The sequence below is a fragment of the Gossypium hirsutum genome, chromosome D08 (genome assembly GCF_007990345.1).
Source record: "Gossypium hirsutum isolate 1008001.06 chromosome D08, Gossypium_hirsutum_v2.1, whole genome shotgun sequence".
Taxonomy (NCBI): domain Eukaryota; kingdom Viridiplantae; phylum Streptophyta; class Magnoliopsida; order Malvales; family Malvaceae; genus Gossypium; species Gossypium hirsutum.
Genome location: NC_053444.1, coordinates 7,917,455 through 7,933,312, shown reverse-complemented (window position 1 = coordinate 7,933,312; position 15,858 = coordinate 7,917,455). Strand labels below are relative to the sequence as shown.

At 31.2% G+C, this 15,858-nt stretch overlaps 1 protein-coding gene across 1 annotated transcript; it reads right to left on the bottom strand.

Annotated features, from left to right (window-relative positions):
* Positions 1 to 6,410: 6,410 nt before the first annotated feature.
* Positions 6,411 to 7,750, bottom strand: LOC107919750 (phospholipase A(1) DAD1, chloroplastic). Its single transcript, XM_016849128.2, has one exon. It carries the CDS (start codon positions 7,590 to 7,592, stop codon positions 6,492 to 6,494), a length of 1,101 nt encoding a protein of 366 aa, XP_016704617.2. The 5' UTR covers positions 7,593 to 7,750; the 3' UTR covers positions 6,411 to 6,491.
* Between the last annotated feature and the right edge of the window lie 8,108 nt (positions 7,751 to 15,858).

The following is a 15,858-nucleotide window of genomic DNA, read 5'->3' as shown; positions in this document are numbered from 1 at the left end:
AAATGTACTCTTTTAACAATGCACCTTTTTATAAAAAAATGATAACTAATAATTTTATTTATTTATATTAAAGTATTAAGTTAAATAATAATTTTAGAATATATATACATATTAGATTTATTATCCTGGGATGAAATTAACTAAAATTATTTATTAAAAAAAGTAAAAATATCATAAAATAAAGAAAACTCTCGAAATCATACATTAGTACATTACCTAAAAAAGAATCGATATTGAAATTATCCTTGCAAAGTATTCTTAATATTTTCAATTAATTTATAGGTAGTGGTAGGGCCAAGGAGACTAATAGAGAATCCGCCTAAGTTTTTTTATTCAATTTTTTTTATAATTTATTAAATTTTAAATTAGTAGTAATAAAATTGTACTTTGGCCCCAAAAATAATAAAAATTTGATTGAATTCTTTATAAATTATAAAGATATGAATTATTAAAATCGTAAAATTACATTTTTACTATTATAAAAATATACAAGTTAATTCAGGCTCCAATTTTTTTTTTAAACTCGGGCATTATAGGAGGATGAAAATGAAGGAAATCGAGTTGTGCCCTGCCAAAACAAGGTCGGAGATAATGGCATATGCTATTGCTATCTCTACATAGTTACATGTCAAGCCTTTCTTGTTTTCAATAAAATGTTATCGACACTACATGCGTACACACACCATCAAGAACCCCACCATAACCGTACCATCATAATTTTAAAAAATTATACGATATCGTTTTACTTTTTCAAAATTTTCATCATATAAAATTAAACATGTTATTTAATAGTTAAATTAACGGTTTTACTAATAAAAAGACTTAATTAGCATAGCATCGATAATTTGAAGATGCAATTAAAATATTTTAAAGTATTAAATAATTTATTTTCTGTAAGTTAATAAGCTTAGATTTGAAATTTAAATATTTTAATTAAAAATTATGATTTTAAGTTGATAGGCTTATTTTATGAAATACTTACAACTTTACTTTCGATTTGAGAGAAAAATATAGAATATTTGTTTAATAAAAATACACTTCATAATTATTGTTATAAATAAAAACTTGTTATAAAAATTAAAATAAAACATAAAAAAATCGATTTTATAATAAAATAAAATACTTTATAGAAAAGACTGATTTTACAAAATTTTATTATTTAATTTGATGCTCGTCTTTCAAGTTTCAATGGCTACTAAAATAGTTATTTTTAGGCATAAAAGGAAAAATAATATACCCCACTATAATCAATACAAAACAAATTCATGCATGCTTGCCCGTTTTGCGTGGCATTGACAATAGATCCAACATAGGACGCGTGCATACAGCATTGGATAACGACTGTTTTCTTGGTCTTGGATTATGATATTTTCATAGTCAATCCCTTAATTACAATAAGCATTTATTCATCCTAACATGCTTAATTTAACTAATGCTCCCCATTAAGGATTGCAATTTTATCATATTTAGAATAAAAATTTATGTCCCGGAATAATATATAATAAATAATAAAATATATAGTTTGAAATTAATTATTAATAAAACTTGAAATATATATATGATATTGAAATAAAAGAAATAAATTAAATTGTATGGGAAACGAAATTTAAACATATGAATGCATCAGATTAAGAATACTAATTGAATACAATTATTTATCATGGTGTTTTCATCAATCCTAAGTTGGTGTTGAGTTAATTTATGACACCATCTCAATCACTAACATTATAAATATATACAATCGATGGAGGTAATAAAGTGTGCATAATAAATAGTATAGATACACAAATATATAAAAAAATATAAGAAATATATTCATTAAAGTTTCTTAAATAGACGAAACAATTGTTTTAGTTCAAATGGTAAATAAAAAAAAATTATATGCATGGTGTCTTTGGTTCAAATCTCATTATGGAAAAAAATTTATTAATTTATAAAAATATAAAAAGACAAAAACACCGACATAATCATATAACTTACTAAATAAAATACTTAATTAATAGGACTATATATATTGGGAATTCAGTTTTACACTCTGTTTTTCAATAATGCATCTCTTTTTCAAATTTCAAAAAATCTAGGTCAGTTGTTAACATAATTTCTTACTTTGCTTTGGATAAATATATAATTAGTTATACCGTTAAATTAAATTAAAAATAAACATTTTTAAAAAAGTATCAAACTTTTTATTAAATTGAATGACAAATTGTTGTGTTAAGCATTTAGATCAAACTATGATTAAGATTCTTGTACTAGGTTTAAATTTCACATCATTATTTTAGTTGGACTAGTTAAGGATATTAATTATTTGGAGTAATTAAACCCTTAATATGAATTTTTTTTAAAATCCAACTCATCATGTCAAAATAAATTATATTTGTTAGAATGGTAATAAAATTCATGTCAAAATTTTAATCAAAGTAATTAACAATATTAACTATTTGAACTAACTAATAATATGATAATATATAGGGACTAAATTACGCTAGAAACTAAAGTATAAAGATTAAATATTTTCCTATAATGTAAAAAAAATGTTAACAATTCCTAAAATTCAAGTAAGTATTTTAATCAAAATAAAGTATTTAAACTGACTAATGACATTAAAATAATTGAGGTGTCAATTTATGTCGATTGAGTCTTAACTCGATTGGTATCGGCATTGTTACAAGTGCAGGAGGACGTGAGTTTGAGTGCGCTGAAGCGCATTATCCTCCTATTTTAAGAGTTGGGAAGGGGCTACGGATAGTTCTAAGCATTGTATCAAAAAGAGAAGATATGATAATAACCTATAATGAGATTAATGCTAAAAAATTGAGATATCAAATTAAATATAAAAATTAAATCTCAAGTTTGAACGTAATATAAAGACAAACACTAAAATTTGATCACTATCTCAACAAAAAGTACAGAAGATCTTAAGAGTTTTTTTACAAATAGATATACAGATTAATTCTACGGAAATATAAATTTTTTTCATAAATAAAAGTAACAAATTATTGAATGCAATGAAAATAATTGAGTCGTTGGTTTTTGTTTTTAAGCAAAACCCACTTTATTTGGTTGGTAAGTTAATGTTGTACAAAATTTAATATAGAGTATAAAAATGGATAGTATGTGTTAATTTTATATTTAGTATCGATAATGATATTTTGATAAATAAATTATTTACTGTTAATATTTACATAAAATTTAATATAGAGTACAAAAACAGATAGTATATTTTAATTTTATATTTAATATTGATAATGATATTTTGATAAATAAACTATCTACTGTTAATAGTAATATAAAAAATACTTTATATATTGTGATATTTAAATTTTATAAGTGCTGAATTTATATTAAAAAATTGTTTGATAAATTAGTAAATATAAGTACTTAATACAACTATGTTGTTTGATAAAAGTTAATATTAATTTTTAAAAGACTATTTATTTTTAACTTTAATCTTATTAATATAATATTTTATATTATTTTGGATGAAAAATAAAAACCGTAATTTGAATAACTCATTTTTAACAAAAAGGATAATTTATTTCAATTTTTAATAAAATAAAATCATTTTAATTTTTTATGCATTAAGTGATCAATAGCTACCGACCTACCTATCTTAGGGTGAGTTTGGATGGGCGGTGTGTTTACCTGCGGTTAGTGTAAAAACAGCGGTGGCGGTGAGATTAGACACTGTAGCGATACTGTAGCGTGAGACAAAAAGTAAACTAAACGTACCGTACCGCACCCAATTGCCCATCCAAACCCACCCTTATTCAACATTTTAAAATATATATATATATTAAATAAAGTATTAAAATAATTATCAAACACATTTAAAATATTAAATGTTGGAATTTTCATTTTCAATTAAATGAAAATTTTTAATGATTTATCAAACACACCTTTATGGTGAAATAATTAAAAATATTTTTAAAAAACCTAAAAAAGAAAGACAAAAAATTATTAAAGATAGAGATCAAAGGGAAAAATTAAAATATAGTGATACTTGAGAAATTGATAATGGAAAAGAAAAGTTATATGTAAAAGTAGAGTCGTTCAAAGGTTGAAGTACTCACTCAAACTTGAAGTTTAGTCCGATATTTGGGAGGGTGTGAAAAAATAATATGCCTGAAATACGAGTTAGGTCAAGAAAATTAGGATTGTTTAAAATACAAGTTAAGCTTGGGCTCCAACATTTAAGACCTAAGTTTGGCTTGGTCCGATTCATTTTTAATTTTGTAATTTTTTTTATTTTTTATTTGTATATATATTATATCATTTATATCACTTAAAAATTAAAAATTAAAACTAGAATAATATAAAATGATATGATGTAAAGGTAGAAAAATATGTGAAGCTCTTTATGTTTAATTTTTTAATAAAAATATATAAAATTATTAAATATTAAATTAAAAATATCATAATTTAATTTTTAAAGAACTTATTAAAACAAATAAGTTACAATCTGAAACAAAATTGAGTTATATACTTACAAATATATGAGTAATCTTGGATAAAAGTTTATGATATTTTGAGTCGAGTTGGACTTAGGAAAGCATCAATTATGTTAGTACCGTACAAGAGCCTCTTGTCTTGAGACAACCAAACATCAAAACTAAAATAGGTAAGCATGGAAGGTTCATCTCAAGACCAACCTCGAGACTTGAAGACATTTGTCTTGGGACTCAATCTTAGGGACTCAAGACATGAATTTATCGAAATAAAAATACCAAAATTAAATTACGACAAGTCTCGAGGCATAGAGTTCTCTATCTCAAGACACATACTGAAATTTGATAATAATAAAAAAGAAGAAGAGAGTTTAGATTCGAATTTCAATCTCGTATTAGACTCTGTACAACCCCTAATTGCTTTAAATTTGATTGATGTGCATTCATGTAAGTCATTTATGAGTAGTGTAAGAATGTAAGAACATTATGAATTGCTCGAATATTAAATTACTTGTTATATGAGATTGATTTGATATGAGTTACTTCGGTAATGTAATGTGATGTTATACATTCAGATCTAATAATTTGATTAAGTTTGGGGTGTTATATTTAGTAGTATCACTATCTGAACTCAGCTTAACCTGATCTATGAACACCTCTTACGTGAAGTAAGTAGTTTTGAAAAATAAAAGAATGAATTTATAACAATGGTTGAGGTTTTTTAAGATTGAATAATATAACCATCATTTTAATAATATCTATTTTTTTAAAATGAAATATATTTTTATTTGAATTGATGCGTAATTAACGTGAATGATGATGATGAGAGGAAGGGAATTTGTTTAATCCTAAAATTTTGACCTTTTGTCATCGTGAGGTACAGGTGCATTTAGGTTTTGTGTACCACATCTCAATACATGATAGCTCAATTGCATGTATGTAGACCTATTTTTGGCCCTTCTTTGTCAATAAACACCACACAATGTACTAGGGTGGCATTTCTTTAATTAATGGACTTCTTAATTGTTGGTTCCCAAGCAACAAAATGGAATGCAAATGCTAGGGTTTCGATGGGTTACGGGCTAGTGTCTACCTTAGCTCCCAGCTACTCGACAAACGCATTTCATGCAAAGCCGAAGAAAGGCTGGTTTTGTTGGGGTCGGTAGACGAAATAATATCAGCTACTGTAGTGAAATAACGATGGATACTGATCTCCTCTTTCAAACCCACATTTCTTAGTCAGAGTTGGCTCCACAATGTGAGACACGCCTTTTTGTTCGCGTTACACCACGTCTCCGACGTAGCTTATAGTTTGCTCATACTTCTACCATATTTGATTGTGATGTGGAGAGCTGAGGATTTGGTAACTCTTGACTTGACTTATTGTATTAATCTAATTCCATTTCAGTAAAAAAAAAAACAATGATTTTATTTTAAGTATATATTTGAAAACTTGTTACGGATCGATATTTAAACCTGATCAAACTGGATTTTTTTTAAGCAAGCAATTTACATTTTGAACCACATACATGCCCCAAATATCTAGTAGCCGACAGGTTTAAAACATATTACAGCGTAATACAACGACATCCCTTTTTTTCCTGGTCCAGCAAGTACAAAGAACACGGCAACGACCTGTGTGAGAGTAAGAGAGCAGCCCCGATGGCTTTGTTATTGTTTTAGGGTTAGGTCCGAAGGATGCAGCTAGATGGGGACGGTTGTTAGTAATTGTACAAACAGGGTAAATACTGTTGGGGTTATTTCATTTGTACGACTAATAAATGTATTGAATTGGGTCTTTGGTTATAGTTATTGAGTTGTATTTTTTTTTAAACGATCAATTTGATGAAATTGTTTCAGTCTTGATATCTTGAAGACCCTAAAGTTGACTTCTCCCAAATTATATACAATGCACAAAAAATTTAGGATAGCCCCTTCCTCTACAATGCCTAGCTTATTAGTTACGATCTTCACTCGGCTCGATTTAATTCTACAGATTATATATATAATACACGTATGTTTTCCAATAAATGAATTTGCTATCTACAGACTACAAAGATGCCAGTTTTTTCGATGGTGTTCACCTAAAACTCTCTTGGCAGTGGCCCGAACAGGACAATTTGAACCAACGAAACCATTTACTAATTCCAGATACGTACTGAGTTCGTGACATGATGCCACGCTTCCCTTGCTCAAGTGCGGGCACTCTTTGCTGCTCAGTCTTAGCTCTTGCCCTACGTCGGCGTATACTAACTGCGCCTCTTCCACGCGCTTCTGGACCCAGCTCGTCAGCCCCGCCACATTGACAGCCATGTCATTGTTTTCGATTACGAAGCCTGGCACTTTGGTGATCAGGTCATCGGAGTTCACTATACGTAGAATCTTGGTCCCCCGTTTCTCTAGCTGACACCTGAAGCTTTGGTTTCCGACCCTTGGTCCGCCGAAAGAGATGACGGTTACCGGTGGTGCATTGCCGAAGTTGGAGTTTATGTCGTACGCCGCAAGTGTAGCTAGAGCCGCGCCGAGACTGTGGCCGGTGATGGTCAAGCTCAGGGGTTCGTCGCCGTAGGCTTCGAGTACTCTTCCGATCTCTTCCCTCACCATGGACTGCAAGCTAGGACACGTGGCGTTACCGGAAGTGTAGAGGCTCAAGAACCCACTTTCCACCATGGCCCCACCGCCATGAGAACCCACATTGGGTACGTCATCGGGCAGGGAAGTCAGCGTGGCACGTAGATTCTCCAGCCACTCCAAGCAAGTGGCGGTGCCCCTGAAGACAACCACCACGTCACGCCTGCCAAGCCTGGCGATCTCCTCCTTGTCCTGACACACCGCCACGTAACCGATCCAACTGGACTGAGTTGAAACCCAGCTAGGTCCCCGGTGTATCCAACCCGGCAGTTGAATCCCACACGTGGCACGCAAGTTCTTGATGGGTTTATAACCAGTCTCCCGAATGCAAGACCGAGTGAGAAGCGAGTTCTTGGAAAACTTACACGACCCAAAAGTAGGCGAAGAAGTGTCGAAGTCGAAAGACCGATACGCTGCTTCGACGAATTGGCCGTATCTTAGAATCTCACTACGTAGAGTATCGTCGAGAGGGTCAAGCAAGCCCTCCCAGTTGTTGATCCCTTGATACTCCATCCAATTCTTGGCAAGTTTCCATGAAAACTGTGGGTTCTCATGAGTGTTGATCTTGAGAGGATTAATGGTGGTGGTGGACGGAATAGACGACTGAGTGAGCTTTGGAGTAGCAGGCGAAGTGAATGGGTTGAAAGTAACAGCAATGGCAGCAAGCCTCATATTGGAGGTGAGAGGGGGGAGGTGGGGGGTTGCTTTGGTTTGGTGACTGGGTCTTGGCCAAATGGGGAAATGAAACAATGGGGTTTTATAAGAGGAGGGAAGGGGGGGTGGACGGCGGTACTTGAATGAATCAAAAAATTTCAGAGGGGATCACACAAACTATGAAGGACGGAAAAGGAGTGAAAGTGAGAGGTGAAAATTAACAGGAAAAACGGCCGTGGGGTCCAACAAAGTGTAGCTGATAGTGCTGATTGTGATGATGATTGGAATTTGGAAGAGATATGGCACATCAATTATTTTATGTTTTGCATGTACAAAACTAAAGTTGAAGAAGGTTTCAACAAGGACCCACTCACTTTGACAATCTTTTTTGTCTTTCCGACCATAACAGTTTTTAACTCCTAGCATGTGGGTTTTAAATAAAACCTAGTATATATTCTAAAGCTTTGGAGATGCATTGCCTCCTCTCATGCTACTTACATTAAACATCATACATGGTGAATTTTTAGGTAACACCACTGTCTTGTCAGACATGAATTACTGCTAGGCAAACATACCAGGATATAGGAACCTGAAAATGAAAAGAGACCCAGTTTGCTGCTCTAAAATTCTCAAACATGGGTTGAGTAGGCCTGGCCAACTAGATTCTATTTTGGCTTTTGATTAGTTGCTAATAAAAAATAATCCAAAAAAGAAAAAAGCTCACATTTTACTGCAGTCATGATAATAATTGTTTACCTTTTCCACTAACGTACATCTTATTTGGGAGAAAACATAACTCGATCAAAAGGAAAAAGAACCCCACAAAATTTGGACAAAAGTATAGATAAAATGCATTGAATAATTATCTCAAAGTAAACTATAAAATTGTAAATCACATCCGATTAGATGGCGAGCCAGCTAGGCGTTATCATTAAATATATGTACGTATGAACAGTTTGAGTGAGTGAAGATGTCAAATCACTAATCTCTACAGTTTCGCCTTAAGCAGTGAAAAGGAACTAACTACCATTCCTTCCATTGTTTCACGGATGGATGAAAATTATAACCTCTTAGGGAAAGCTCTCTCTCTCTATAACAAGTCATAGTCTTTTCAACATTTAGAAAAAGCTTTAAGTCATTTGGTCAAACAAATATATATTACTTTTAAGAATTTAGTTTTTCCATTTATGCGATTTAAAAATTATATTTAATTTATTCAAATAAATAGAAAATTTCAACTTTTTTAAATAAAAATAAAAATATTAAATCTTCCAATAAAAATTATATTTAATTTAGAATAAAGTTCACCCATAAGGCCAATCCAAATTTTATATATATAAAAAAACAAATTTGAAAAAAATATTTAATTAAATAATCTTCCAACCAAATAAACTTAAATGGTAACCTTAAAATTGGACAGGTATGAAATGATATTCCCATCTATCCGAAAGGACATTTTGTCCGTTGTCATCCAAATTAGAGATACTAAAAAGGTAATATTTATCATTAATATTTCCTATTTTTACAACCGAGGGAGCCGTCGCCAATATTCATCCAGCTACCACGTGTCATTCCTTTTTACTAATGCGTTTCATAAATGACAACCTATTCTAAAGTTTTAATATTTATTTGTAGGATATGTTCGGTGATGAGTAAAATTCGATTTGATTTGAAAAAATAATCGAAAAAGATTTAATTTTAAATTATTCGAATCAATTTGAATAAGTAATTCGGGTTAAAGTCGAGTTAAATTTTACAATTTGAATAGCATATTGATGTAAATACCCTTTTGGTTCTTATCAATTTTGAAAATAAACAAATTGGTCTCCCTCAACAATAATTACAAAATAATTTTTAAAATTCAAAATATTTATAAAAAATTTTAAAATTTATATTTTTAATAAAAGATTCTAAAGAACATATAAAGTTAAAAATTTTAAAATTTTTCTAAAATAATAATTTTGGAACCTAAATAAATTAATTAACGATTCAAGTTTATCATACTAAAATATCCTCTCTCTCTCTCTCTCTTTTGCTTTGAAAATGTTTTCAAATATATATGGTTTCAAATTTATGTGCTCTAACATGTAATTAGTTATACTGTAACGAGATTTTAATTTGACGTGTTTAATTTTTTTAATTTAACTCGATTCAACTTGATTCGAAAAAATTTAAATCGAGTTAGAATGATAAAATAGGACTCGTCAACTCAATTAACTTGAATTTTTTTCATTCGATTTGACTCAATTCGATCGAATATTCACCCTTAAGCAAAAGTGATTTTAGTATAAGAATTGGTAATAAATTAATTACAATGGGTAATATTTAATCACTCTTTGCTACAAGAGTTTTGATTATTCTTTACTTGATGCCTAGCTACTTTAAATAAACATTTTGGTGGTTGAAGTATTAAATAGGGTAAAGTAGTTAATGTTGAAAATCCAAATTGATTTTTGTTTTAAAAAATTATAATTCTAGTACATGCAATGGGTATATATTGTAGTGTGATAGTTGGTCCGTTTCTGTACCTTATAGATATGGATAAAAGAAGACGTGATTTATACCGATATGAGATTAGATTAGAATTCTCATCTGACATTGTTCTTTTAATGTCAAATTGGTGGGTTTTTAAAGAAAAGAAAAGGGAAGTAATTTAGGGAGGAAAAGGGCATATGCTTGCCTTTTTCCTACCTTTATTCCTTTCCAATATAATTGCTCTCTCACCTAAGTATCATGTGAAGCTGTGAACGCGGACACGGTATCACTTTTTCTCGATGGAGATGGCAAAATCCAATATTATCATTTTCTATATCCAATTGGAGTTGTGGGTACCGTCCTCTATCCACATCATACATCATATATATCTATAGTATAAAGTAAGCAATGCCAGCATTTTAAGAAATTTTAAGTAATTATTAGTTTATAATTATATCCTTAATAAATAATTAATAATTGAATATATATAATATAATATAAAAGAAGTTATTGGAACAAATTAAGTAAGTTTGAGTTTCAAATTACTATACTATTAATGGTAAAAGAAATAGAATATCCTTAAAAAAGTAATTTGATTTGATTTTTAAAAAATGTTAATATGAAATCCGAATAAAATTATATGACATTATGTAGGGGATAAAACCGATTAAACAACGAACAGAGTGAAGAAAATAAGAATCGAAAAGATTGAACATGCAAATTTTAGATGGAAAAACTCCTAAAAAAGGATAAAAAACCACAGGTAAAAGGAGATTTCACTATACTAAAGGAGAATACAAAAGATTGAGAGAATTAAAAGAAAACCTGAAGCCCCACAAGAAAAACCCTTCGAAACAAAGAGCAAAATTCTCTCAATCTAAATATTTTTGTTTGTGTAAAACGTAGAGTAACCAAATCCTTTTTATAGGCTGAAATTTGTAGCATATATGACTACAACAATTCTAGGTTAATTAGAGTTTAAGTGGGAAACTAAAAACAAAGTTTAACTAGGAGAAAAAAAGTCAAAATAAATTTTGGTCAAAATAAAAGGCATTCTTTCACAAATCTCCACCTTGACTCGTATTTAGACCAACTCCCTTGTTGAGCCATGTTACAGACTCAATTGATTCTTTGTCAAATACTTTCTAAGTCCAAGCAATGCTCGAACTTTGAAACTAGAAGGCTCTTTATCAACATGTCGACCGGATTGTGTTTTGTGCCAATTTTAAGAATCTGAATATCCCATTAAACGATCACCTCTCGAACAAAATGATAACGAATGTCTATGTGCTTCGTTCTCTCATGATGTATTTAATCTTTGGTGAGATGTATGACACTTTGGCTATCACAATATATGATAGTTGCCCCTTTTTCACTTACCAATTACTGAACAGGCCCCTTAACCAAATTGCTTCTTTTACTGCTTCTATAATTTCCATATAGTATGCTTGCTTCAGTAGTCGACAAAGCCACTGTAGCTTGAAGTGTCGCTTTCCAACTGATAACACAATTCCCAAAAGCAAATAGGTAACATGTGAGAGACTTTCTTCGATATAAGTCTCCTACATAATCAAAATCAACATATCTGACTAGACCCTTTTGAGTTCTTCCAAACTCTAAATACATGTTAGAAGTACCCCGTAAATATTTGAAAATTCGTTTAATTGCATGCCAGTGTAACTTACTAGGATTTGCCATGTATCGACTAACAATACTAACATCATGTGAATATATCGGGACGAGTGCATACCATTGCATACATCAAGCTTCCAACTGCGCTTGAATAAGGTACTTTTGATATGCACCTTTCATCTTTTTCATTCTGTGGGGAATCTGAAATTGAGAGTTTAAACTGCACAACTAAAGGAGTACTTACCAATTTACGTATTGCATCTCAAATCGCTCAAGGATTTTCTTGATGTACCTTTGTTGTGATGAAAACAATTTCCCCAAATGTCTCTCTCAAAATTTCCATCCCCAAAATTTTCTTAACTGCACCTAAGTCATTCATCTCAAACTTAGAGTTAAGCATGATTTTAAGACAATCAATTTCAGATGGATTCTTAGTCGCAATTAACAAATCATCAACATAAAACAGCAAATATATAAAAGAATCATCATCAATACATTGTAGATAAACACAACTGTCATACTTCGAGAAAAACCAATACTCAACATGAAGGAGTCAAACTTTGTATACCATTGTCGAGGAGATTGCTTTAAACCATACAAAGACTTTTGTAAAAGACAAACATGATCTTCTTTACCTTCAAATTTGAAGCCTTCCAGTTGTTGCATGTAGATGTCCTCTTCAAGGTCACCGTGAAGGAAAATAGTCTTTATATCTAACTGCTCTAACTCAAGATTATTTGATGCAACAAGGGCCAAAAGTTCCCGAATAGCGTATGTTTCACAACGAGATAGAAAACATCATGAAAATCAACTCTCTCCACTTGACTGTAGCCCTTTGTAATTGATCTTGACTTGTACCTACTGTTGTTAGGACTCGAACCTTCCTTTTTTTAAATATTCATTTGCAACCAATGATTCTTTTACCGATGGATGGTTTAACTAGCCTCCAAGTCTCGTTCTTTTGAAGTGATTCCATCTATTCTTCCATTGCAATGATCTATTTGCTAGAATTGGAGACTTGAACTGTCTTATAATAACACGAAGGATAAATTGAATCAATGCTCTCAACAATACTTAGAGCATAAGCCACTAGGTTTTCTTCACAATATTTCTATGGTAGTCGTATTTCTCACCTTTTCTTGTCACGAGCCAACTTATAATTAGTTAATTAAGATGGTGAGTGTACTTGAGGGTCAGATGGAACCCCAAACAGATTAGAAACAACTTCAAAATTACAAGAATCAAAATTTTGTCATGTCGTCGCAATGTCGTGAGACTCTTCGTCAATACGAGCCCTCTATTCATCATGTTGTTATGACGTTGGGCATTTGCTCGTCGTGACGTCCCCTGTTTCGAATTTTAACTCCACCTTGCTTGAGACACTCTAATTTGTTGTGTCTTTAAAAGTAAAAGTCTCATTTTCTTTATCGAAACATGGCAAATTCATCAAACGTAACATCTCTACTAATAATTATTTTGACAGATTCTGAACACTATAACTTAAAACTTTTTTTATCGGCAGAGTATACCAGAAAGATACAATTAATGGCTATTGGTTTGAACATTCCCTGGCTAACTTTACCATAAGCAGGACAATCGAAAAGTCTAAAATTATAATAATTAGGAGGGTTACGTGAGCATGTCTCCTCTGGAACTTTATCGTTCAATACTCGATGAAGAGATCGATTTACCAAATAACTTGTTAGGTTTACGGCTTTAGCCCAAAATTCCTTCCCTAAACCTGTATTAGAAAGCATGCATCGAGTCTTTTCTAGCGAAGTTCTGTTCATTCTTTCTGTAACTCCATTATGCTGCGAAGCTCCAATGATGATTCGATGTCTTTCAATTCCTTCCTGTTTGCAGAAATCATTAAACTCTAACAAATAGAACTCAAGACCATTATCCGTTCTTAATCACTTCCTGAATTTTTCGATTTATTTTTCTAACAGTGTCTTCCACTGTTTGAAGATCTCGAAGACTTCGCTTTTCTGTTTCAAGAAATAAACTCAAACTTTTCTAGAGTGATCATCAATAAGTTAGGAAATATTTATTACCTCTTTTTGAAATATCAGAAGGTAAACCCCATAAATCAAAATTAAGGTAATCTAGAGTCCCTTTTGTTATGTGCACTATTGAATCGAAACTAACTCGGATTTGTTTCCCAAAAATGCAATGCTCATGAAAACCTAACTTACCAACTTTAGTGTCTTTGAGAAGACCTCTATTGCACAAGACTAACATCCCTTTCTCACTCATTAGTTCCAGTCGCATGTACCAAAGTTTGATTGAATCGAAATCAGTGAAGAAAGAGTCATGTTGTGTCGTTGCAACATGGCAGTGATTTTGGCTTTTCTTCGGTAATCGCAGTCGCACTAGTAATTGTTAACCCTTGCAAAACGTATAGGCTACCCTTTTTCTGTCCTCTCATCATAACAAGAGCCCCAAGAGAAACTTTTAAGTCATTTAACTCAATGACTATCCTGCAATCGTTAGAATCCAAAATTCCCAATGAGATAAGATTTTTCTTTAAATCTGAAACATACTTGACATCTAGCAGTGTTTGAATAATTTCATCATACATCCTAATTTGTATTGTTCCGATTTAAAATATTTTACATGGAGAGTTATTCCCTATCAGCACAACTTCACCTTCAATTGAACTATACGTGGAGAACCAGTCTTTCCCACTAGGCATATCATAATGATTGTCTAGTCCTTGGTTCAAGGTTAGGTTTAGGCTTAAATTTTGCATGAGGTAATATTTTTTCAAGCATTCTTTCAAATTCACCTAAGTAATCATTCTTGAAGTCAATATTTGCTTTAAAAGTGCTAATATTGTGCAAGTCTACAACATAGAACCCATTTAATTTTTGTTCTTTTAGAACTTTCGAAAGAAGTTTCTATAGAACATGAATAACTCGATATACTTTTAAAGGAATGTGATGTTATATATAATCACAATAACCATAATGTACATTTTCCAATAAGAATGTAATACACAAATCTAGTACAATGCAAACCTAACATAAAAATAATATAAAATCAAATTAATAAGTTATAAAGAAACACCATAGACAACCACATTAACATAAATTCGTACAAATAAAACTTTAACTCTAACTTTTCCTAGATTAAATCTTAGGATGTTGCTGCTACTGACATCATTTGTACTGAAAATGAGAATTGGATCACAGGGTTCTATCGTAATGTAGGTACTTGTACAATCACACAAGCAAAACCTTGGGTGATAGTTGATGGATTGGTTATAGCTTGGGAATAGGGCTTTCACAAAATTATCATCGAGTGTGATAATAAAATTGTTATTGATATGATTTATGCTCAAGAGGCTACTAACAACAGATTGGGTTTAATTAGGAGGATAGCATACTTCTGTAATAAAGATTAGGAGGTTTAATTCTGCCACATCTAATGAGAAGTGAATTAGGTAGCCGATCACATAGCAAAGTTAGCTTATGATAAGCCACTAGAACTCCACAAAATTAATGCTCTTCCACCAGACTTGAGGTGTATTCTACTTGAAAATAGAGTTGGAATTACTTCTGAAAGAGTTGTTCTTATGTGTAGGTTACTGAACTTGAGCTTGTCTCTCTTTTACTACAAAAGAAAAAGTAATAATTGGAAACACCCAAAAAGATTTGAAATTGATCTCCAAAAATTAGACCTTTCAAAAAATTTTAAAAAAAGGAACATAAAAAAGTTAAGATTTTAAAACAAAAAAAAAGTTTTCTTTTTTATCTAAGAATATGAAAAATAAAATTGCAATGATACCTAAGACGAGAGGTGAGAAATAAAAAAAAATGAGACTAGTGGTGAGAGAGTGAAGGCTTAGAGATATGATATGTGAAGGTAGAAGATTGATACATGCACAAACGGGGTGAAACTTATTAAGTTAAGTTCACAAAATGTACCAATTTCAAGTCTGAAAAATCAGTTGACTTATAATGCATTTTTGCATGGGATTCAGGTATTTTTTTTATCGAAAAGTCTTCTGACCAAT

Excerpts from the sequence above, each read along its gene's own strand:
- LOC107919750 (XM_016849128.2), bottom strand. The coding sequence starts at position 7,592 with ATGGAGTATCAAGGGATCAACAACTGGGAGGGCTTGCTTGACCCTCTC.